We start from the raw sequence: 26668 nt of genomic DNA on the forward strand, positions 1-26668 counted from the left end.
TTATTGTATTTTTGTTAGTTCCAGTTGGAATATGTGATTTTGTAAGGTTTGCAAACAAAATTATTATTATTATTTTTTTAATATAACAGTTTTTTTCCTAGAATCATTAGAAACCTCATTTGAAGCGAGACAAAGTTGTTACATGGATAACTCCTGAACCAAACATGCAACAATGTTTTATTTTGGTGTATTATTGTATCCGTCTTATTTCTACTTGGAACCTATGCTTTTGTAAGGTTTGCAAACGAAACAATGATTTTTTTTTTTTTTCCTCAATATAACAGTTTTGTTCTTATAATCTTGAGAAAACGTGTTTGAAGTAATTAATAGTTGTTTACAAAGATAACTCCTAAACCAAATAAACTCATCTTAATCTTAAAACATGGAAAACAATTATAATAATTAAATATGTAATAATGTATCTGTGTTGTTTCTACTTGCAACATGTGCTTTTGTAAGTTTGCAAACGAAAACAAATATTGTTTTCCTCAATATGACAATATTGTTCTTAGAATCTTGAGAAAACGCCTTTGAAGCAATACAAAGTTGTTACTAGGATAACTCCTAAATTAAACATGTTGTTTTAATGTATCTTTGTTACTTCCAGTTGGAATATGTGATTTTGTAAGGTTTGCAAACAAAGTTATTACAATTTTTTTTTAATAAGACAGTATTGTTCTTAGAATCTTGAGAAAACGTGTTTGAAACAATACAAAGTTGTAACAAGGATAACTCCTAAATTAAACATGCAAAAAAACATGATTTTGCTGTATTAAAGTATTTTTGTTAGTTCCATTTGGAATACCGGTATTTGATTTTGTAAGGTTTGCAAACAATTTTTTTTTTTTTTTTTTTTTTTAATATGCCAATTTTTTCCCCTAGAATCATTAGAAACCTCATTTGAAGCAATACAAAGTTGTTACAAGGAAAACTCCTGAACCAAACATGCAACAATGTTTTATTTTGGTGTATTATTGTATCTATCTTATTTCTACTTGGAACATGTGCTTTTGTAAGGTTTGCAAACGAAAAAATGTGTTTTCCTCATTATGACAGTATTGTTCTTATAATCTTGAGAAAACGTGTTTAAAGTAATTAATAGTTGTTTACAAAGATAACTCCTAAACCAAATAAAATAATGTTAATATTAAACCATGAAAAAAAAAAAAAGATATATATATACAGTACATATATATATATATATATATATATATATATATATATATATATATATATATATATATATATATATATATATATATATATATATATATATATATATATATATATATATATATATATATATATATATATATATATATATATATATATATATATATATATATATATATATATATATATGTATATAATAATGTATCTGTGTTGTTTCTACTTGGAACATGTGCTTTTGTAAGGTGTGCAAGCAAAAAAAAAAGTTTTTTCCTCATTATGACAGTATTGTTCTTATAATCTTGAGAAAACATGTTTAAAGTAATCAATAGTTGTTAACAAAGATAAATCCCAAACCAAATAAACTAAACTTAATATTAAACCATGAAAAAAAAAAAAAAAAAAAATATATATATATATATATATATATATATATATATATATATATATATATATATATATATATATATATATATATGTATATATATATATATATATATATATATATATATATATATATATATATATATATATATATATATATATATATATATATATACACAGTAAAATAATGTATCTGTGTTGTTTTACTTGCAACATGTGCTTTTGTAAGGTTTGCAAATGAAAAAAAAAAAAGTTTTCCTAAATATGACAATATTGTTCTTATAATCTTGAGAAAACGCCTTTGAAGCAATACAAAGTTGTTACTAGGAAAACTCCTAAATTAAACATGCTGTATTATTGTATTTTTGTTAGTTCCAGTTGGAATATGTGATTTTGTAAGGTTTGCAAACAAAATTATTATTATTATTTTTTTAATATAACAGTTTTTTTCCTAGAATCATTAGAAACCTCATTTGAAGCGAGACAAAGTTGTTACATGGATAACTCCTGAACCAAACATGCAACAATGTTTTATTTTGGTGTATTATTGTATCCGTCTTATTTCTACTTGGAACCTATGCTTTTGTAAGGTTTGCAAACGAAACAATGATTTTTTTTTTTTTTCCTCAATATAACAGTTTTGTTCTTATAATCTTGAGAAAACGTGTTTGAAGTAATTAATAGTTGTTTACAAAGATAACTCCTAAACCAAATAAACTCATCTTAATCTTAAAACATGGAAAACAATTATAATAATTAAATATGTAATAATGTATCTGTGTTGTTTCTACTTGCAACATGTGCTTTTGTAAGTTTGCAAACGAAAACAAATATTGTTTTCCTCAATATGACAATATTGTTCTTAGAATCTTGAGAAAACGCCTTTGAAGCAATACAAAGTTGTTACTAGGATAACTCCTAAATTAAACATGTTGTTTTAATGTATCTTTGTTACTTCCAGTTGGAATATGTGATTTTGTAAGGTTTGCAAACAAAGTTATTACAATTTTTTTTTAATAAGACAGTATTGTTCTTAGAATCTTGAGAAAACGTGTTTGAAACAATACAAAGTTGTAACAAGGATAACTCCTAAATTAAACATGCAAAAAAACATGATTTTGCTGTATTAAAGTATTTTTGTTAGTTCCATTTGGAATACCGGTATTTGATTTTGTAAGGTTTGCAAACAATTTTTTTTTTTTTTTTTTTTTTAATATGCCAATTTTTTCCCCTAGAATCATTAGAAACCTCATTTGAAGCAATACAAAGTTGTTACAAGGAAAACTCCTGAACCAAACATGCAACAATGTTTTATTTTGGTGTATTATTGTATCTATCTTATTTCTACTTGGAACATGTGCTTTTGTAAGGTTTGCAAACGAAAAAATGTGTTTTCCTCATTATGACAGTATTGTTCTCATCATCTTGAGAAAACTTGTTTGAAGTAATTAATAGTAATAAACCAAATAAACTAATCTTAATATTAAACCATGAAAAAAATAAAATAAAATACAATTCTATAATTATGTATCTGTGTTGTTTCTACTTGGAACATGTGCTTTTGTAAGGTTTGCAAATGAAAAAATAAATAAAAATTCCTCCTAATGACAATATTGCTCTTATAATCTTGAGAAAACATGTTTAAAGTAATTAATAGTTGTTAACAAAGATAACTCCTAAACCAAATAATTTAATCTTAATATTAAACCATGAAAAAAAATAAAAATAATAATACTTCTATAAAAATGTATCTGTGTTGTTTCTACTTGCAACATGTGCTTTTGTAAGGTTTGCTAACGAAAAAAAATATTGTTTTCCTAAATATGACAATATTGTTGTTAGAATCTTGAGAAAACGCCTTTGAAGCAATACAAAGTTGTTAATGGGATAACGCCTAAATTAAACATGCTGTATTAATGTATCTTTTTTAGTTCCAGTTGGAATATGTGATTTTGTAAGGTTTGCAAATAAAAACAAATATTGTTTGCTCTTAGAATCTTGAGAAAACGCCTTTGAAGCAATACAAAGTTGTTACTGGGATAACGCCTAAATTAAACATGCTGTATTAATGTATCTTTGTTAGTTCCAGTTGGAATATGTGATTTTGTAAGGTTTGCAAACAAAATGATTACTATTTTTTTTTAATTTGACAGTTTTTTTCCTAGAATCATTAGAAACCTCATTTGAAGCAAAACGAAGTTCTTTCAAGGATAACTCCTGAACCAAACATGCAACAATGTTTTATTTTGGTGTATTATTGTATCTGTCTTATTTCTACTTGGAACATGTGCTTTTGTAAGGTTTGCAAACAAAACAATGTGTTTTCCTCATTATGACAGTATTGTCCTTATCATCTTAAAAAACTTGTTTGAAGTAATTAATAGTAATAAACCAAATAAACTAATCTTAATATTAAACCATTTAAAAAATAAAATAAAATACAATTCTATAATAATGTATCTGTGTTGTTTCTACTTGGAACATGTGCTTTTGTAAGATTTGCAAACGAAAAAATAAATAAAAATTCCTCCTAATGACAATATTGCTCTTATAATCTTGAGAAAACGTGTTTAAAGTAATTAATAGTTGTTAACAAAGATAACTCCTAAACCAAATAAACTAATCTTAATATTAAACCATTAAAAAAAATAATAATAATAATACTTCTATAGTAATGTATCTGTGTTGTTTCTACTTGCAACATGTGCTTTTGTAAGTTTTGCAAACGAAACAAATATTGTTTTCCTCAATATGACAACATTGTTCTTAGAATCTTGAGAAAACGCCTTTGAAGCAATACAAAGTTGTTACTAGGATAACGCCTAAATTAAACATGCTGTATTAATGTATCTTTGTTAGTTCCAGTTGGAATATGTGATTTTGTAAGGTTTGCAAACAAAGTTATTACAATTTGTTTTTAATATGACAGTATTGTTCTTAGAATCTTGAGAAAACGTGTTTGAAACAATACAAAGTTGTAACAAGGATAACTCCTACATTAAACACGCAAAAAAACATGATTTTGCTGTATTAATGTATTTTTGTTAGTTCCATTTGGAATGTGATTTTGTAAGGTTTGCAAACAAAATTATTATAATTTTTTTTTTAATATGCCAATTTTTACCCCTAGAATCATTAGAAACCTCATTTCAAGCAATACAAAGTTGTTACAAGGAAAACTCCAGAAAACATGCAACAATGTTTTAATTTGGTGTATTATTGTATGTGTCTTATTTCTACTTGGAACATGTGCTTTTGTAAGGTTTGCAAACAAAACAATTATTATGTTTTTTCCTCCATATGACAGTATTGCTCTTAGAATCTTGCAAAAACTTGTTTGAAGCAATAAAAAGTTGTTACAAGGATAACTAAACAAAACATGTACAATTTCTAAATGTGGCTGTGTTAATGTATATTTGTTGTTTCTACTTGGAACATGTGCTTTTTGTAAGGTTTGCAAAGGAAAAAACTGTTTTTATTTTCCTCATTATGACAGTTTTGTTCTTATAATCTTGAGAAAACGTGTTTGAAGTAATTAATAGTTGTTACACGGATAGCTCCTAAACCAATTAAACTAATCTTAATCTTAAAGCATGAAAAAAAAATATATATCTATAATAATGTATCTGTGTTGTTTCTACTTGCAACATGTGCTTTTGTACTATTTGCAAACAAAATAAATATTTTGTTATCCTCAATATGACAATATTGTTCTTAGAATCTTGAGAAAATGTGTTTGAAGCAATACAAAGTTGTTACTAGGATAACGCCTAAATTAAACATGCTGTATTAATGTATATGTGTTAGTTCCATTTAGAATATGTAATTTATTAAGGTTTGCAAACTATTTTTTTATTTTTTTTATATGACAGTTTTTTTTCCTAGAATCATTAGAAACCTAGAGCAATAAAAAGTTGTTACAAGGATAACAAAAACAAACATGCAAAATGTCTAAATGTGGCTGTATTAATGTGTTTTTGTTGTTTCTACTTGGAACATGTGCTTTTGTAAGGTTTGCAAACTATTGTAAGTCAAGTAATTCAGACAATTTAAACATTTGGCAGACGGCAAAGAAACATCTCACCGAGAGATCTGACCAACTCATTGTTTATAGGGCTCTTATGTTCCAGTTCTGCACACATTTCCATTCATTTAATAAATGTGATGGGAATGTATTATTAAAAATGCACAGTCTTTAACAGTCGCAAGTGATAAACGCTTAGTGAAACGAAAATCAATGTAAAACTGCATCAATATACATAAATTAAAGATGCATCACTAATCGATTTTTAACCGAATCGTAGCTCCTGGAACATGAACACAAAATACACTTATAAGGAATAATTAGTTAGACAGGCATAAAACAATGCAAAATACTAAAACTAAGGGGTGAACAAAAAAAAATCCATTCACATCACACTCGCAATTCTTATTCATCCCGATTCTAAGTTGATTCATAATTTAAAAAAATAATTCACAAAAAAATAATTTAAAAATGAAAAAATAAAAATAAAAAAATAAAAAAATTAAAAAAAATTAAATAAAATAAAAATAAATAAATATATATATATATATATTTATTTCTTTTTTTAATAAGAAAATCTATTTTTCAATCAAGTTTTTTAGTCTATATTTGTGCAACCAGAAGGAGCTTTTCTAACTTGTAACCTGTTTTTTTTTTGTTTTTTTTTTAAAATGCCTTGTAATTATTATACCAAATAATACATTGCAAAAATGGGTTTGAATTGATTCTGAATCGAATTGTCACCTCAAGAATTGGATTAAATCCTTACCGAGCAGGCACAAGACACTAAAACAACGTTGACAACTTGTTGAATTAGGTCGTGCAACTCAAACATAACATTGGAACAACATGCTTTTTGACGACGTTTAATCAATGTCGGGTTCTGACGTTGATTTGACCATTGAATTTTGGTCATTTTCCAACCAATATTCTACAACACAAACAAAACATTGAAACAACATGTTTTTGACAACGTTTATTAAACGTTTGGTTCTGACGTTGATTCGACCATTGAATTTTGATTATTTCCCCAAACAATATCCAACAACACAAATACAACGTTGAAACAACATGCTTTTTGACGACGTTTAATCAATGTTGGGTTCTGACGTTGATTTGACCATTGAATTGTGGTCATTTCCCAACCAATATTCTACAACACAAATATGACATTGAAACATTCTTTTTGAAAACTTTTGATAAATGTTGGGTTCTGACATTGATTTGACTGTTGAATTTTGGTCATTTTCCCAACCAATATTCTACAACACAAACACAACGTTGAAACAACATGTTTTTTGACAACTTTTTAATCAATGTCAGGTTGTGACGTTGATTTAATCATTGATATTTTGTCGTTTCCCAACCAATATTCTACAACACAAATACAACGTTGAAACAATATATTTTTTGATAATGTTTACAATGTTGGGTTTTGTCATTGATTTGACCATTGAAATTTGGTCATTTCCCAACCAATATTCTACAACACAAATACAACGTTGAAACAACATGCTTTTTGTCTACGTTTAATCAAGGTTGGGTTCTGACGTTCATTTGACCATTGAATTTTGGTCATTTTTCCCAACCAATATTCTACAACACAAATACAACATTGAAACAACACACTTTTTGACAACATTTATTCGATGTCAGGTTGTGACGTTGATTTGACTGTTGAAATTTGGTAATTATTCCACAACACAAATACAACGTTGAAACAACATGTTTTTTAACGATGTTTATTTAATGTCAGGTTGTGATGTTGATTTGACCAATGAAATGTGGTCATTTCCCAAGAAATATTCTACAACACAAATACAACGTTGAAACAACATGCTTTTTAACAACTTTTAATCAATGTCGGGTTGTGACGTTGATTTAATCATTGACATTTGGTCGTTTCCCAACCAATATTCTACAACACAAATACAACGTTGAAACAATATATTTTTTGATAATGGTTACAATGTTTGGTTTTGTCATTGATTTGACCATTAAAATTTGGTCATTTCCCGACCAATATTCTAAAACACAAATACAACAAAAATAAAACTTTGAAACAACATGTAGTTGTTTCAATGTTGGGTTCTGACATTAAATTGACCATTGCATTTTGGTCATTTTCCAACCAATATTCTACAACACAAATATGACATTGAAACATTCTTTTTAACAACTTTTAATAAACGTTGGGTTCTGACGTTGATTTCACCATTGAATTTTGGTCATTTCCCCAAACAATATCCAACAACACAAACACAACGTTGAAACAACATGCTTTTTGACAACGTTTAATCAATGTTGGGTTCTGATGTTGATTTGACCATTGAATTGTGGTCATTTTCCAACCAATATTCTACAACACAAATATGACATTGAAACATTATTTTTGACAACTTTTAAACAATGTTGGGTTCTGACATTAATTTGACCATTGAATTTTGGTCATTTCCTAACCAATATTCTACAACACAAATACAACGTTGAAACAACATGCTTTTTGACAACTTTTAATCAATGTCGGGTTGTGACGTTGATTTAATCATTGATATTTGGTCGTTTTCCAACCGAAATTCTACAACACAAATACAACATTGAAACAATATCTTTTTTCATAATGTTTAATCAATATTGGATTCTGTCATTGATTTGACCATTGAAATTTGGTCATTTCCCCAACTAATATTCAACAACACAAATACAACATTGAAACAACATGCTTTTTACTGACGTTTAATCAATGTTGGGTTCTGACATTAATTTGACCATGGAATTTTGGTCATTTTGCAACTAATATTCTACAACACAAATATGACATTGAAACATGTTTTTGACAACGTTTAATCAATGTTGGGTTCTGACGTTTATTTGACCATTGAATTTTGGTCATTTCCCAACCAATATTCTACAACACAAATACAACGTTGAAACAACATGCTTTTTGACAACGTTTAATCAATGTCGGGTTGTGATGATGATTTAATCATTGAAATGTGGTCATTTTCCAACCAATATTCTACAACACAAATACAACGTCGAAACAATTTTTTTTTTTTTTTTTTTTTTTTCACTGAAATATATTTATTAATTGTGGTTCTTTTTTTTTTTTTTTTTTTTTTTTTTATTAACCAATCAACAAAACAATACACAAAAATACCAACAATATCTTTTTTGATAACCTTTAATCAATGTTGGGTTGTGATGATGATTTAATCATTGAAATGTGGTCATTTTCCAACCAATATTCAACAACACAAATACAACGTCGAAACAATATCTTTTTTTTTTCTTTTTTTTTTGCACTGAAATATATTTATTAATTATGGTTCTTTTTATTTGTTATTGTTTTTATTTTTTTATTAACCAATCAACAAAACAATACACAACAATACCAACAATATCTTTTTTTGATAACCTTTGATCAATGTCGGGTTGTGATGATGATTTAATCATTGAAATGTGGTCATTTTCCAACCAATATTCAACAACACAAATACAACGTCGAAACCATATCTTTTTTTTTTTTTTTTTTTTTTTTTCACTGAAATATATTTATTAATTGTGGTTCTTTTTTTTTTTCTTTTTTTTAATTTTTTTATTAACCAATCAACAAAACAATACACAACAATACCAACACTATCTTTTTTTGATAACCTTTAATCAATGTTGGGTTGTGATGATGATTTAATCATTGAAATGTGGTCATTTTCCAACCAATATTCAACAACACAAATACAACGTCGAAACAATATCTTTTTTTTTTTTTTTTTTTTTTTTTTTTTTTTTCACTGAAATATATTTATTAATTGTGGTTCTTTTTTTTCTTTTTTCACTGAAATATATTTATTAATTGTGGTTCTTTTTTTTTATTTTTATTTTTATTTTTATTAACCAATCAACAAAACAATACACAACAATACCAACAATATGTTTTTTTGATAACCTTTAATCAATGTTGGGTTGTGGTGATGATTTAATCATTGAAATGTGGTCATTTTCCAACCAATATTCAACAACACAAATACAACGTCGAAACAATATCTTTTTTTCTTTTTTTTTCACTGAAATATATTTATTAATTGTAGTTCTTTTTTTTATTTTTTATTTTTATTAACCAATCAACAAAACAATACACAACAATACCAACACTATCTTTTTTTGATAACCTTTAATCAATGTTGGGTTGTGATGATGATTTAATCATTGAAATGTGGTCATTTTCCAACCAATATTCAACAACACAAAAACAACGTTGAAACAATATCTTTTTTTTTATTTTATTTTTTTTTTCACTGAAATATATTTATTAATTGTGGTTCTTTTTATTTTATTTATTTTTATTTTTTTTTTATTAACCAATCAACAAAACAATACACAACAATACCAACAATATATTTTTTTGATAACCTTTAATCAATGTTGGGTTGTGGTGATGATTTAATCATTGAAATGTGGTCATTTTACAATACAACGTCGAAACAATATCTTTTTTTTTATTTTTTTTATTTTTTATTTTTCTTTTTTTTCACTGAAATATATTTATTAATTGTGGTTCTTTTTTTATTATTTTTTTTATTATTATTAACCAATCAACAAAACAATACACAACAATACCAACAATATCTTTTTTTGATAACCTTTAGTCAATGTTGGGTTGTGATGATGATTTAATCATTGAAATGTGGTCATTTTCCAACCAATATTCAACAACACAAATACAACGTCGAAACAATATATTTTTTTTATTTATTTTTTTTTTTTTTTCACTGAAATATATTTATTAATTGTGGTTCTTTTTTAATTTTTTTAATTTTATTTTTTTATTAACCAATCAACAAAACAATACACAACAATACCAACAATATCTTTTTTTTGATAACCTTTAATCAATGTTGGGTTCTTTCATTGATTTGACCGTTGATATTTGGTCATTTCCCAATTTCCCTTCCCTTCCCTTTTTTATGTGTTTATTTCTCTGATTCTGATCCCCAAAGGGCAATCCTTGGCGAGGATCCTCCGCAATGAAGGACCGCCTAAAAGACCTACGGGAGCGGACTCAGGAGTTGCCTGACTCAGCAAGTGCGAGTTCCACATCCGAGGAGGAGGGTCACCATGACGACTCGGTGGCGGTGGAGGCCATCACGCCGCAGGCTGTTCTGTTTGAGGAGGAACCCGTCATTGGCAACTTCCTGTCCCAAGTTCAGCTAATCCGAAATGATATCAGCACCCTGGAGACGGAGGTGAGGATTATTCGGAGAACGGGTTTTGACGGACGCAATGTTTTTTTTTTTTACCTGGGATTTACCTTACCTTACCCTTACCCGACCCTTACCCTGGTACCAGGTTCTCAAGTTCAACCAGCAGCAGAAGATGTTGGTTGCAACCATGCGGCGTTTTAGCATCATAAAGAAGGAAAGCAGCATTACGAGGGACATCAAGCTCCGAGCTGAGAGTCTTCACCGACGTCTGGACACTCTTTCTAAACAAGTCCAAAAAACCGAAGAGGAACAGGGACCCACGGCCGTCACCACGAGAATACAACGTTCCCAGCACACCGCCATGTACTCCAAATTCCAGCAGGTCGGTGAAAATATTTGGCTTAGTTTACTTAAAGCGGAACTGACATTTTTGGGGGGGAATTGTGTCTATACGGCACAATCCTTAAATAAGACTAGAACACATCTGTTTTTTGTTTTTTTGTGAATTCTAAATCACAAATAAATGCTAGCAAATGTCAGCTAAGGATAGAGCGAATTGTCGTCGCTCTATAAAGCGCTCTAAAAAAACCTCCATCAACGTTTTATATACATGCTGTAAGTATACATGTAATGTAGCAACATTCATAATAACATAATATATATATGCTGCAAGTATACATGTAATGTAGCAACATTCATAATAACGTAATATATATATGGTGTAAGTACAGTATATATGTCATGTAGCAACATTCGTAATAACATGTAATATATACATGATGTAAGTATATATGTCATGTAGTAACATTCATAATAACATGTAATATATACATGATGTAAGTATATATGTCATGTAGTAACATTCATAATAACATGTAATATATACATGATGTAAGTATATATGTCATGTAGTAACATTCATAATAACATGCAATATATACATGATGTAAGTATATATGTCATGTAGTAACATTCATAATAACATGTAATATATATATGGTGTAAGTATATATGTCATGTAGTAACTTTCATAATAACATGTAATATATACATGATGTAATGTAGTAATGTAACGTCATGTAGTAATATTCATAATAAAAAGTAATATATACATGATGTAAGTATATATGTCATGTAGTAACATTCATAATAACATGTAATATATACATGATGTAAGTATATATGTCATGTAGTAACATTCATAATAACATGTAATATATACATGATGTAAGTATATATGTCATGTAGTAACATTCATAATAACATGTAATATATACATGATGTAAGTATATATGTCATGTAGTAACATTCATAATAACATGTAATATATACATGATGTAAGTATATATGTCATGTAGTAACTTACATAATAACATGTAAAATGTATGTCTTTTACTCATTTTAAGCATACGACGGCGTATTAATTTCATATATATATATATATATATATATATATATATATATATATATATATATATATATATATATATATATATATATATATATATATATATATATATATATATATATATATATATATATATAGTTGAGGTTTCTGTTGTTTATCTGTTATACAGTGCTCAATACCGAGGTAGAGCGGAATATACATTCGGTCAGGAAAAAATACAGAGGCTATATTTATCCCTACAAGCCTGTTTCGCAGGTATAAACAGGCTTGTAGGGATGATATAGTCTCTGTATTTTTTTCTGACCTTACGTATATATATATATATATATATATATATATATATATATATATATATATATATATATATATATATATATATATATATATATATATATATATATATATATATATATATATATATATATATATATATATATATATATATATTCAGTTGTCTTTTCAGAACAAAATAGTGCACCCTGAGCTAATACAACAAACATTATCTTATATATATATATATATATATATATATATATATATATATATATATATATATATATATATATATATATATATATATATATATATATATATATATATATATATATATATATATATATATATATATATATATATATATATATATATATATATATATATATATATATACATAAGCTAGGTCAGTAAAATACAGAGTCTATATCATCCCTACAAGCCTGTTTATATAAAATCCCCTGATGACCAGGGAAACCTGCGAAACAGGCTTGTAGGGATGTTAAAGCCTCTGTATTTATTTATTATATTGTTTATTTTTTGCACCATGACTAGGGAAGGTTGTTTAGATCGTTTCATAAAAGTAAATGCTGTGCTATCAATTAAAGTACTTTTACGGATCATTGATCTTATTTATTCACATTGTTCACAAGACGGCAGCCATTGTGTAGCATTCGGAAACCAAGACCGTCTTTACATTGAAAGCGCACCTCGACGCGATTCTTTGTAGAACTCATGACGTCTCGCAGGCCACATAGAAGATGTTTGTTGAACTCCCGACGTCTCGCAGGCCACTTTGAAGATGTTTGTTGAACTCCCGACTTCTCGCAGACTACATAGAAGATGTTTGTTGAACTCCCGACTTCTCGCAGGCCACTTTGAAGATGTTTGTTGAACTCCCGACGTCTCGCAGGCCACTTTGAAGATGTTTGTTGAACTCCCGACTTCTCGCAGGCCACTTTGAAGATGTTTGTTGAACTCCCGACGTCTCGCAGGCCACTTTGAAGATGTTTGTTGAACTCCCGACTTCTCGCAGGCCACTTTGAAGATGTTTGTTGAACTCCCGACGTCTCGCAGGCCACTTTGAAGATGTTTGTTGAACTCCCGACTTCTCGCAGGCCACTTTGAAGATGTTTGTTGAACTCCCGACGTCTCGCAGGCCACTTTGAAGATGTTTGTTGAACTCCCGACTTCTCGCGGGCCACTTTGAAGATGTTTGTTGAACTCACGACTTCTCGCGGGCCACTTTGAAGATGTTTGTTGAACTCCGGACGTCTCGCAGGCCACTTTGAAGATGTTTGTTGAACTCCCGACGTCTCGCAGGCCAATTTGAAGATGTTTGTTGAACTCCCGACTTCTCGCAGGCCAATTTGAAGATGTTAGTTGAACTCCCGACTTCTCGCAGGCCACTTTGAAGATGTTTGTTGAACTCCCGACTTCTCACAGGCCACTTTGAAGATGTTTGTTGAACTCCCGACTTCTCGCAGGCCACTTTGAAGATGTTTGTTGAACTCCCGACTTCTCGCAGGCCACTTTGAAGATGTTTGTTGAACTCCCGACTTCTCGCAGGCCACTTTGAAGATGTTTGTTGAACTCCAGACTTCTTACAGGCCACTTTAAAGATGTTTGTTGAACTCCCGACTTCTCGCAGGACACTTTGAAGATGTTTGTTGAACTCCCGACTTCTCGCAGGCCACTTTGAAGATGTTTGTTGAACTCCCAACGCCTCGCAGGCCACTTTGAAGATGTTTGTTGAACTCCCGACTTCTCGCAAGCCACTTTGAAGATGTTTGTTCAACTCCAGACTTCTCGCAGGCCAATTTAAAGATGTTTGTTGAACTCCCGACTTCTCGCAGGCCACTTTGAAGATGTTTGTTGAACTCCCGACTTCTCGCAGGCCACTTTGAAGATCTTTGTTGAACTCCCGACTTCTCGCAGGCCACTTTGAAGATGTTTGTTGAACTCCCGACTTCTCGCAGGCCACTTTGAAGATGTTTGTTGAACTCCCGACTTCTCGCAGGCCACTTTGAAGATGTTTGTTGAACTCCCGACCTCTCGCAGGCCACTTTGAAGATGTTTGTTGAACTCACGACTTCTCGCAGGCCACTTTGAAGATGTTTGTTGAACTACCGACTTCTCGCAGGCCACTTTGAAGATGTTTGTTGAACTCCCGACTTCTTGCAGGCCACTTTGAAGATGTTTGTTGAACTCCCGACTTCTCGCAATCCACTTTGAAGATGTTTGTTGAACTCCTGACTTCTCGCAGGCCACTTTGAAGATGTTTTTTGAACTCCCGACTTCTCGCAGGCCACTTTGAAGATGTTTGTTGAACTCCCGACTTCTCGCAGGCCACTTTGAAGATGTTTGTTGAACTCCCGACTTCTCGCAGGCCACTTTGAAGATGTTTGTTGAACCCCCGACTTCTCGCAGGCCACATTGAAGATGTTTGTTGAACTCCCGACTTCTCACAGACTACATAGAAGATGTTTGTTGGACTCCCTACTTCTCGCAGGCCACTTTCAAGATGTTTGTTGAACTCCCGACTTCTCGCAGGCCACATTGAAGAAGGCTGGCGGGCCGCTCTTGTTGGGACACCACTGATCCACAACACAAGAAAGTGTCTTTAATGTAGATTAGGTTCCCTTTAACTATGACGTCAGTCACAATTTGACTGAGCAAGTTGTCTTTTCAGAACAAAATAGTGCACCCTGAGCTAACACAACAAACATTATCACGAGAAGAGGGTACATAAAGAGACATATTCCTTGTATAACAACCAATATGGTCAAACTCTTTGATTTACTCAATCAATTCACTTTATTACTCTTGTTCTGCCTGGGGGTCCTAAGAAGATGGGCCCCAAATGTCTTCTACTCATTAACCTCCCTCCTCCTTCCTCATCCTCTCTCTCTCTCTCTTTTGTTATTGTTTTCCCATAATTCCATGCAGGTGATGCGGCAGTATAACGAAGGGTTGTTGACCAAGCAGGACCGCTGTAAGCACTTCATCATCCGGCAGCTGGAGGTCTCGGGAAGGGACGTGACCGAAGGGGACGTGAACGACATGGTGGCCACGGGGCAATGGGAGGTCTTCAACGAGAACCTGCTGAACGACGCCAGGATCACTCGCTCCCAACTCTCTGAGATCGAACAGCGGCACAAGGTGAGAGCCATGGCGGTCGACTCCCGACCGTCTTTGTTTAAGCACCGTTATGTTGTTCTTTTTGATTGACAGCTACCACCAACCATGTTGTATTTTTTGAATTCCCAAATCATCTTTTTCACAGTTTCTATTTCCTTTTAATCCCATGATACAAACCCCAAAAGCAGTGAAGTTGTCACGTTGTGTAAATGGTAAATAAAAACAGAACACAAATATTTGCAAATCCTTTCCAACTTATATTCAATTGAATAGACTGCAAAGACAAGATACTTAAAGTTCAAACTGAGAAACTGTTACGACCGGGTCCCATGGTGATGCAGGGTTTGTTCTCCCAGGATGCAAACGAACGACTCCGGACAGGACTTGCAGGTAGGAACATGATTTAATCGTAAATTAACAGTCAAAAAAGTACAAAACAGGAAAAAAACAGACGGAACAAGGTGCCGATCGCACCTGAAGCTAAGGCTACTACTTAGCACAGACTAGAGATCACTAGCAGGGGCTAGGAGACAAGCAAGACTTACGTAACAATAGTGTGACGCAAACAAAGAAGACAGACTGGCTGACTGGCAAAAGCAGGCTTAAATAATGTCTCTGATTACAAACAGGTGCGCGTCCCGAACACAAGCGGCAGGTGAAAATAATAAGTAGCTGTGGTAACCAACTCAGATGTGCACAAACAGGAACTAAAGGAGTCCAAAACTAACAGAAAACACAAGTGACTTGGAAAACTTAAACAGACAGAAACGTTGTTATGTTTTGCAAATATTAGCTCTTTTGGAATTTGATGTTTCCAAAAAAGCTGGCACAAGTGGCGAAAAAAGACCGAGAAGGTAGAGGAATGCTCATCAAAGACTTATTTGGAACATCCCGCAGGTGAACAGGCTAATTGGGAACAGGTGGGTGCCATGATTGGGTATAAAAGCAGCTTCTATGAAATGCTCAGTCATTCACAAACAAGGACGGGGGCGAGGGTCACCACTTTGTCAACAAACGCCTGAGCAAATTGTCCAACGAGCTACTGCAAGGAATTTAGGGAGTACACCATCTACGCTCCGTAATATCATCAAAAGGTTCAGAGAATCTAGGGAAATCACTGCACGTAACATTGAATGCCCGTGACCTTGGATCCCTGCATCAAAAAGTGACATCAGTGTGTAAAGGATATCACCACATGGGCTCAGGAACACTTCAGAAAACCACTGTCAGCAACTACAGTTGGTCGCTACATCTGTAAGTGCAAGTTAAACTCTACTATGCAAAGCGAAAGCCATTTGTCGACAACACCCAGAAACTGGGCCCGAGCTCATCTAAGATGGACTGATGCAAAACGGAAGCCGTTTATCAACCAACTTTTTTTTGCAATGTGTTGCTGCCATTAAATTCTAAACAAAAAAAAAAAGTTTCTCATTTGGAACATGAAATATCTTGTCTCTGCAGTCTTTTCAATTGAATATAAGTTGAAAATGATTTGCAAATCATTGTATTCTCTTTTTATTTACCATTTACACAACATGCCAACTTCACTGGTTTTTGGTTTTGTATTTCCAACCAAGACTGTAAAGGCCATACTTGCCAACCTTGAGACCTCCGATTCCGGGAGGTGGGGGGTTGGAGTGTGGTCGGGGGCGGGGCGGGAGTGTGGTCGGGAGCGTGGTTAAGAGGGGAGGAGTATATTTACAGCTAGAATTCACCAACTCGAGTATTTCATATATATTTCATATATATATATATATATATATATTTTTTTGAAATACTTGACTTTCAGTGAATTCTAGCTATGTGTATATATATATATATATATATATATATATATATATATATATATATATATATATATATATATATATATATATATATATATATATATATATATATATATATATATATATATATAAATATATAAATATATATATATATATATATAAATAATTATTTTATTATACATATAAATAAAAGAAAAACTTGATTTTCAGTGTTCCGGAGGCTATCCAGTACATGCCAGTATTGTCATGTTTAAGAGTGTCACAACATTGCTGTTTACGGCAGACGAACTGCTTTACGGTAGACAAAAACGTGACTGCTGTTGTTGTTTGTTGTTACCGCGCTGGGAGGACGTTAATGAAACTGCCTAACAATAAACCCACATAAGAAACCAAGAACTCGCCCTCGATCATTCCACAGTTATAACGTGATTGGGCAGGCACGCTGTTTATATCGTGGGAAAGCGGACGTGAAAACAGACTGTCGCCGCTGTCCCCACTCAGGTCCGCATTGAGCTGGAGGGGGCGTGGCCTCCAGCTCCGGCTGAATTCCGGGAGTTTATCGGGAGAACATTTCTTCCGGGAGGTTATCGGGAGAGGCGCTGAATTCCGGGAGTCTCCCGGTAAAACCGGGAGGGTTGGCAAGTATGGTAAAGGCGGATGAAGATACCCTATTTTCCAAACTGTAACTTGCTCTGCAACGTAAGTCACCATCAGTCAAAAGATGTCAAGACGTTAATCAATCAATCTTTTGGCCTTTAATCACGAATATCTCAAATGGGTCCTCTGAGCTAAACCCACGTCTGGGCAAGAAAAAACCCCAAAACCCAGACGGGAGTAAATAAGAAACTTTGAGAAGGGATCACAGATGTAGGGAACCCCCTTAGAGAGTTACCGGTTGAAATGGATTTTAAGATGGTACAGTTATTGAACTGTAAAAATAGTATTGTTAAATTAATTTGTTGTCAATTTAATAGAATGGGAGTCCAGTCTATCGGATTTTTCCAATGAAAAAAATGTGCCTTGGCTCAAAAAAGGTTGGAAAACACTTGTCTAACAAGTGGTCCATCTTGTGTCTCAATCCTCAATCTGTTCTCCCTTGGCTCTTGGCAAGGGCGGTCTCACTCCCTCCCCTCTCCGTGTTTGCCCTGTTTGCCTCTTTGTCTCGTCATGTCTAATTTTCTTTTTTCGCACTGCTCTCCAAAATCTAAAGAATGGAATTGATCAACTCGCCTCTTAACAAACTGACAAGATCTCGGGCTCAGGGGACCCGGTCTGTCTAGAACGGTTGTTGCTCGACACATGACGGACTATTGGGAGATGAGGAGTGCCGCGTGCCTGGCGACCCTTCCAGTCGAGGACCTGGAACACATCCACCTATTTGGAACCATGACAACAGGACATCCGCTGATTGGAGTAAGCATTGCTCTGATGCATCGATAAATCGGAAGGTGCTGGCAGCCGTTCAAAGCACAGTGGGCAGAACTGTGGACACTCAGAGTTTTGTGAGTTTGGATAAGATCGGACCGTCTGCCCTGCAGGATGAATTTGAGGACCAGAAATAGACAATTAGAGTGAAGTGTTTAAATGTTGCTTTCGTTGGCTCAAACACAACAAATTGTGATGGTTTCCCCTGGCTACGTTGCTTCTAGATTCCCCTGTTGCAAGTCTCTGGGTTTCTGTGTAAACATGTGTATATATATTCGCTTATCAGCTATCATGTTTTTTCTCAGCCTGAGTCTCTGCCAGCTCCCTCAGTTTGAGATCGACTTTCTTATTTACTCATCTTCTCCCAGCGTCTACCTTTTCCCCACCTTTTACGGGGCGCCGTAAGTGGCGACCCATCACCGTTCCTGTTCTGTCTCCCTGTACAATGTTTGTTCAATCTGGAACGGGTTTGTGGTGAAAATTAAATGTGGTTGTACTTGTGCGGGGCAGCACGGTCGGAAGGGGTTAGTGCGTCTGCCTCACAATACGAAGGTCCTGGGTTCGATCCTGCGCTCGGGATCTTTTTGTGTGGAGTGTGCATGTTCTCCCCGTGACTGCGTGGGTTCCCTCCGGGTACTCCGGCTTCCTCCCACCTCCAAAAACATGCACCTGGGGACAGGTTGATTGGCAACACTAAAATTGGCCGTAGTGTGTGAATGTTGTCTGTCTATCTGTGTTGGCCCTGTGATGGGGTGGCGACTTGTCCAGGGTGTATCCCGCCGTCCGCCCGAATGCAGCTGAGATAGGCTCCAGCACCCCCCCGGATAAGCGGTAGAAAATGGATGGATGGCTCAAACACAACTAATTGTGATGGTTTTCCCTGGCTACGATGTGGCAAGACCGTCGCTTCTAGATTCCCCTGTTGCAAGTCTTGGGGTTTCTGTGTAAACATTTGTATACATGCGCTTATAAGCTATCACGTTTTTTTTCTCAGCCCCAGTCTCTGCCCTCTCCCCCAGTTTGAGATCGACTTTCTTATTTACTCATCCTCTCCCAGCGTCTACCTTTTCCCCACCTTTTACAGGACGCCGTTCTGTTTCCCTGTACAATGAATTCGAGGACCAGAAATAGACAATTGGAGTGAAATATTTAAATTTGCTTTCATTGGCTCAAACACAACTAATTGTGATGGTTTTCCCTGGCTACGACGTGGCAAGGTTGTTGCTTCTAGATTGCCCTTTTGCAAGTCTCGGGGTTTCTGTGTATATATGCGCTTATAGGCTATCATGTTTTTTTCTCAGCCCCAGTCTCTGCCCTCTTCCCAGTTTGAGATCGACTTTCTTATTTACTAATCCTCTCCCACCTTTTACAGGGCGCCGTTCTGTTTCCCTGTACAATGTTTGTCTAACCTCGAACGGGTTTGTGGTGGAAATGAAATTCGGTTGTACTTGTGCGATGACATTAAAGAGCAAACCATACCAATTCGGGTCATCTCCTCCAGACTGGTACCCCTCCAGAGAACTCATTTGCACTCTTACAAGTTTTAGTTTGGAACTTTCCGTCTTGCAAGTTTTCTGGAAGGTGATATTCTTGTGTTGTTCCAAGTGATGGCTAAAACTCAATCTACTTTTATTCTTCAGGAGTTGTTGAGCCTCGAGAGCAACATGATGGAGCTGAGGGACCTCTTCATGGACATCTTCATGTTTGTAGAGGAACAAGGCGCCTACATCGAGCACATTCAGACCAACGTGGAACAGACCCAGGATTACGTGGCGGCGTCCAACGAGAAGTTCAAGTTGGCCGCCAGGTACAAGAAGAAGAACCCTCTCCGTCAGATCTGCTGCTGTTGTTGCCCTCCCTGGAAATGCTGCGTGTGAAGTTGTGTGGATTGGAATGGAGTGCTGTTTTTTTCAATGTCTCCCTCACCTGTTGGGAGTAAACAACATTGGACTCAAGTGCCATTAAAGTGAAGGTTATGGTCACCGCCATCCTTGCTGTTGAACACAGCAATGGCCAAGACAGATCCAGCAGAGCATAGCAAACAATTAAGGGGGAGGCCAGGAATTGCTTTTTTGAGGCACTTATTTCTTTGAAGAGAGTGTGAAGTGACTGCTATTGGAAGAGACAGTTCAGTGAGTGCTCCTCACCAACATGGCGGCGCATCCGTGACCTTCCCTGTCATCTGAGAGAGGTTACAAATAAGACCGCTACCTCTGCAACTGTCACTGCTTCATCACAAATTCCAATGTTCTCAACTTTCTCTTTGTCTGCCAAAAAGTATGTTTTTATGTCCAGACATTGCACTTTCAGCTAAAGTTTTAAAACGTCTGTGGGTAGTCGTATGACACCTTATTAGGTAGACATATTGCTATATTTGCTATAATTAAGTTCGGAGCTAATATTGATAGACGTTATCAAGAGGTTTGAACGGAATTAGCAGGTTAGGGTCTGACGATTCAATCCATGTACATCAGGGGTGCCCACACCTTTTCTGCAGGCCAGCTACTTTTCAATTGACCAAGTGGAGGGGATCTGTCATGATCCGTGGTCCGGATCATGTTTTGGTTATGTTCTGTTAGTTTTGGACTCCCTTAGTTCCTGTTTTGTGCACTCCTGGGTTTATTTGGGTCACCATGGGGATTAATTGGGTTCACCTGCCTCTGCACTGCAAAAAGTCAGTGTTCAAAAACAAGGAAAAAAGAGATACAAAAATGAGGGGTATTTTATTTGAACTAAGCAAAATTATCTGCCAATAGAACAAGAAAATTTGGCTTGTCAAGACTTTCCAAAACAAGCCAAATTAGCTAACCTCAATGAACCCAAAAATACCTTAAAATAAGTATATTGTCACTAATAACAAGTGTACTACTATATGAGTATGTATTTTCTATTGTTTTATTACAAATAAAACAGCAAAAGTCCATTTGGCTGTCATCTGTTTTAATTATGAGACACAATTGTGTCAAAGTCATGATATTTTTGTTCATGCTTGAAATAAGAAAGTATTACTTTAAATAAAGTAGTTTTATACTTGTGAGTGTTGATGACACAGCTTTGCAACAGTTGATATTCTAGTTTCAAGCATGTTTTACTCAATATAGGTCATCAAATCTCAGCAACAAGCTGTAATATCTTACTGAGATCATTTAGGACCAAAACACTTGAAACAAGTAAAACACTCTAACATAAAATCTTATGTATGGCCCCGGGATGCCCAAAATGTCCATAACACACCCAGCCGAGTCCATCGGGGAGGGGGGATAAAAGTTGGAAAAGTCGGCAAAAGTCCCCAAAAATGTTCAAAATACCTACCCAGGTTTGAGTCCCACAAGTCCCGCCGCCGGCCGGGATGCCCAACGTGTCCAAAACGCGCCGAGCAAAGTCCCACGGGAAGGCGGGGAGAAAAGTGAGAAAAGTCGGTATAATGTTCAAAAATCACGCCCGGGTTCAAGTCTTAAAACTTGTGGCACTCCATGTGGGACTCCAACCTGGGTAGGTATTTAGAACATTTTTGGGGACTTTTGCCGCCTATTCCAACTTTTATCGGCTGGGTGTGTTATGGACATTTTGGGCATGCCGGAACTTGCGCGGCCGGGGGCGGGACTTGTGGGACTCGAACCTGGGTAGGTATTTTGAACATTTTTGGGGACTTTTCTCACTTTTCTCCCCCACTTCCTGTGGGACTTTGCTGGGTGCGTTTTGGACATTTTTTGCATCCCGGCACTTGTGCGGCCGGCGGCGGGACTCGTGGGACTGGAACCCGGGGAGGTATTTTGGACAAAATTGGGACTTTTGACCATTTTAGCCCCCTTTTTGCCCCTCTTCTTCCCCGCCTTCTTGTGCATCAGTGCTGGGTGCGTTTTGGACATTTGGACAAAAATAGTTACAAGCATGTTTTACTCAATATAGGTCATCAAATCTCAGCAACAAGCTGTAATATCTTACTGAGATCATTTAGGACCAAAACACTTAAAACAAGTAAAACACTCTAACATAAAATCTTATGTATGGCCGCGCAAGTCACGGGGTGCCCAAAATGTCCATAACACACCCAGCCGAGTCCATCGGGGAGGGGGGATAAAAGTTGGAAAAGTCGGCAAAAGTCCCCAAAAATGTTCAAAATACCTACCCAGGTTCGAGTCCCACAAGTCCCGCCGCCGGCCGGGATGCCCAAAATGTCCAAAACGCGCCGAGCAAAGTCCCACGGGAAGGCGGGGAGAAAAGTGAGAAAAGTCGGTATAATGTTCAAAAATCACACCCGGGTTCGAGTCTTAAAACTTGTGGCACTCCATGTGGGACTCCAACCTGGGTAGGTATTTAGAACATTTTTGGGGACTTTTGCCGCCTATTCCAACTTTTATCGGCTGGGTGTGTTATGGACATTTTGGGCATGCTGGAACTTGCGCGGCCGGCGGCGGGACTTGTGGGACTCGAACCTGGGTAGGTATTTTGAACATTTTTGGGGACTTTTCTCACTTTTCTCCCCCACTTCCTGTGGGACTTTGCTGGGTGCGTTTTGGACATTTTTTGCATCCCGGCACTTGTGCGGCCGGCGGCGGGACTCGTGGGACTGGAACCCGGGGAGGTATTTTGGACAAAATTGGGACTTTTGACCATTTTAGCCCCCTTTTTGCCCCTCTTCTTCCCCGCCTTCCTGTGCACCATTGCTGGGTGCGTTTTGGACATTTGGACAAAAATAGTTACAAGCATGTTTTACTCAATATAGGTCATCAAATCTCAGCAACAAGCTGTAATATCTTACTGAGATCATTTAGGACCAAAACACTTAAAACAAGTAAAACACTCTAACATAAAATCTTATGTATGGCCGCGCAAGTCCCGGGATGCCCAAAATGTCCATAACACACCCAGCCGAGTCCATCGGGGAGGGGGGATAAAAGTTGGAAAAGTCGGCAAAAGTCCCCAAAAATGTTCAAAATACCTACCCAGGTTCGAGTCCCACAAGTCCCGCCGCCGGCCGGGATGCCCAAAATGTCCAAAACGCGCCGAGCAAAGTCCCACGGGAAGGCGGGGAGAAAAGTGAGAAAAGTCGGTATAATGTTCAAAAATCACACCCGGGTTCGAGTCTTAAAACTTGTGGCACTCCATGTGGGACTCGAACCTGGGTAGGTATTTTGAACATTTTTGGGGACTTTTCTCACTTTTCTCCCCCACTTTCTGTGGGACTTTGCTGGGTGCGTTTTGGACATTTTTTGCATCCCGGGACTTGTGCGGCCGGCGGCGGGACTCGTGGGACTGGAACCCGGGGAGGTATTTTGGACAAAATTGGGACTTTTCACCATTTTGGCCCCCTTTTTGCCCCTCTTCTTCCCCGCCTTCTTGTGCACCATTGCTGTGTGTGCGTTTTGGACATTTTTTGCATCCCTTGTGCGGCCGGCGGCGGGACTCGTGGGACTGGAACCCGGGGAGGTATTTTGGACAAAATTGGGACTTTTCACTATTTTGGCCGACTTTCCCCCCTCTTCTTCCCCGCCTTCCTGTGCACCATTGCTGGGTGTGTTTTGGACATTTGGACAAAAATAGTTTCAAGCATGTTTTACTCAATATAGGTCATCAAATCTCAGCAACAAGCTGTAATATCTTACTGAGATCATTTAGGACCAATACCCCTAAAACAAGTAAAACACTCTAACATAAAATCTGCTTAGTGAGAAGAATTATCTTATCAGACAGAAAATAAGCAAATATCACCCTTATTTGAGATATTTCATCTTACTTAGATTTCACTTTTTGCAGTGTGATTAGTGGTCGGCACGCTCAGCTGCTGTCAACCACTAATCAGAGAGCTGTTTAGTCACGTTGCTCGCCACGCTCAGGCTGGCGTCATTATTTGCTTCATGCAACCTGCTACGTAAGTTGTTTGTTTCATGCCAAAGTGACGTGTTTATTTCTTGTCCATAGTCCATGCTAAGTGTAGCTTTAGCTTCGAGTGCGATCAGGCACGTGGTTCTGTCGGCTCGTTTTCTGTTTTTTTGTACCTCTTTGAGTTTTGATAATTAAATCACGTTCTTACCTGCACGTTTTGTCCGGAGTGGTCCGTCTGCGTTTCGGGAGAAGCTGCGAAAACCCCGACGTGACAGAATCTACCTCATTCATATATACCATTTATATTTATTCATTTATGAAAGAGACGTTTTTGTTAACAAGCTAAAGGTGTTTAATGATAATACAAGCTTGTTTAATTCCTTTCTTTCATGAAGACAAGAATATAAGTTGGTGTATGACCTGATTGTGATGACTTGCATTGATTGGAATCAGACAGTAGTGATGATAACGTCCACATTTGCAAATGGAGGGGAAAACATGACCTCCTTTCTGCCTAATACCACATGAAAGTGCTTGCTTTTTGCCATTTTATTTGTATAGCTTCCAAACTCCTTTTTATACACTTTCCAAGAAATCCGTAGCTTGTTAGCTTGTGCACGCTATCTTTCAGAGACTTTTATTTTGTTAGCGCAAGCAGGATGAAGCAGGGCTTTTATTGTGAAGACAGGAACCGTGCGGTCGGTCTTTAGAGTTTTGACGGCAGGTACGGCGGGAGAGTTGAAATAAGAAGTGTTTCTCGCCTTCCTGTCTGTCATTTTTTCTTAATAATATCACAAGACCCTCGGGTGCCGTCAATGTCAATCAAGTGACGTCTTGGTGAAGAATGATATTTTTTTTTATGCCTGGCTGGCGATGGACTGACACACCCTCCGCCATCGACCGCTAGCTCTCCATCGACGTAATGGGCACACCTGATGTACATGGAAATTGAACATACTTGCAATTTGACCAATGTTTTTGGATAACAATTACATTCGCACAAAAACTCTAACTTTGAACAACTAAACTTGAGACAATAGCTTGATAAGCATCGAAAGCAGGGGTGGGCAATTATTTTTTTTACCAGGGGCCGCATGAGCAACCCGAGCACTGCTGGAGGGCCACATCGACAATATTTCAATTACATTTTGCTCAATATTATTTTTGATGTACCGTAAGATAAATAATAACAATAATAATAATAATTATTAATAATAATAATAATTTCATTTAACCTATCTTAACTTTATACAAAAGCAGATTGCTTTTGATGGTTTTATTTTTAACACTGTCTTACACAACACTTCCTGATGTATAATACAATGCAAAAATGTCAATTTCTGTCACTTTATCCTGCATCTTCTTTAAAAGTCCAACATTTTCCCCTGTCAGATTTGGACAACCATCTGTTGTCACACCTGCCAGCTTGTCCCATTTCAGTCCTAACATGTCCAAACACGCATTTACTTATGTAAACAAGTCATTACCTGTGGTTGTCCCTTTTAATTGACTGCACGGCTGCCAGCTCCTCCGTGATTTGGAAGTCTGCAGTTATCCCAGGTAAGAAGATGAGCAGCTGGGCGGTGTCACGTACATCGCAGCTCTCATCCAAAGCCGGCGAAAAACAGTCAAAGTCGGCCGTTCTGTTCTTCAGCTGAAGCTTCAAGTTTCCACCGATGGTCTCAACACGCCTCGTTACAGTGCGTCGGGAGAGTGACACGTTCTCAAATGCGCCCCTCTTCTCCGGGCATGTCAGCGCAACAGAGTCCAATAAGCACTCCTTAATAAACTCTCCGTCAGAAAAAGCCTTACTTTTTCTGGCGATTTTGTGAGAAATGACGAAACTTGTCTTGACACAGTTGTATTGCACTCACGACATAGATGTTTTTTAAAATGTATTTTGTAATTTCATGATTGGCCTCACGCGGGCCGGACAGGGACGCACAAAGGGCCGCCGAATGCCCAGGTCTGATCTTAAGCTTTAACTGCTTATTTACGTATTTCTTTAAAAATATAAAACATTTACACC

At 35.8% G+C, this 26668-nt stretch overlaps 1 protein-coding gene across 1 annotated transcript; it reads left to right on the plus strand.

Annotated features, from left to right (window-relative positions):
• The first annotated feature begins 10578 nt into the window (after nucleotides 1–10578).
• LOC133663761 (syntaxin-19-like) lies at nucleotides 10579–21998 on the plus strand. The gene is made up of 4 exons (XM_062068461.1): nucleotides 10579–10821; nucleotides 10925–11161; nucleotides 15410–15622; nucleotides 20454–21998. The coding sequence occupies exons 1-4, from the start codon at nucleotides 10603–10605 to the stop codon at nucleotides 20688–20690; spliced, it is 906 nt and encodes a 301-aa protein (XP_061924445.1). The 5' UTR covers nucleotides 10579–10602; the 3' UTR covers nucleotides 20691–21998.
• Nucleotides 21999–26668: the final 4670 nt, after the last annotated feature.

The sequence above is a fragment of the Entelurus aequoreus genome, linkage group LG13 (genome assembly GCF_033978785.1).
Source record: "Entelurus aequoreus isolate RoL-2023_Sb linkage group LG13, RoL_Eaeq_v1.1, whole genome shotgun sequence".
NCBI classification, from domain to species: Eukaryota; Metazoa; Chordata; class Actinopteri; order Syngnathiformes; family Syngnathidae; genus Entelurus; species Entelurus aequoreus.

Coding starts and splice junctions, on each gene's coding strand:
- LOC133663761 (XM_062068461.1), top strand. CDS start 10,603: ATGAAGGACCGCCTAAAAGACCTACGGGAGCGGACTCAGGAGTTGCCT. Junction 10,822..10,924: donor TCAGCACCCTGGAGACGGAG/GTGAGGATTATT, acceptor CCCTGGTACCAG/GTTCTCAAGTTCAACCAGCA. Junction 11,162..15,409: donor TGTACTCCAAATTCCAGCAG/GTCGGTGAAAAT, acceptor AATTCCATGCAG/GTGATGCGGCAGTATAACGA.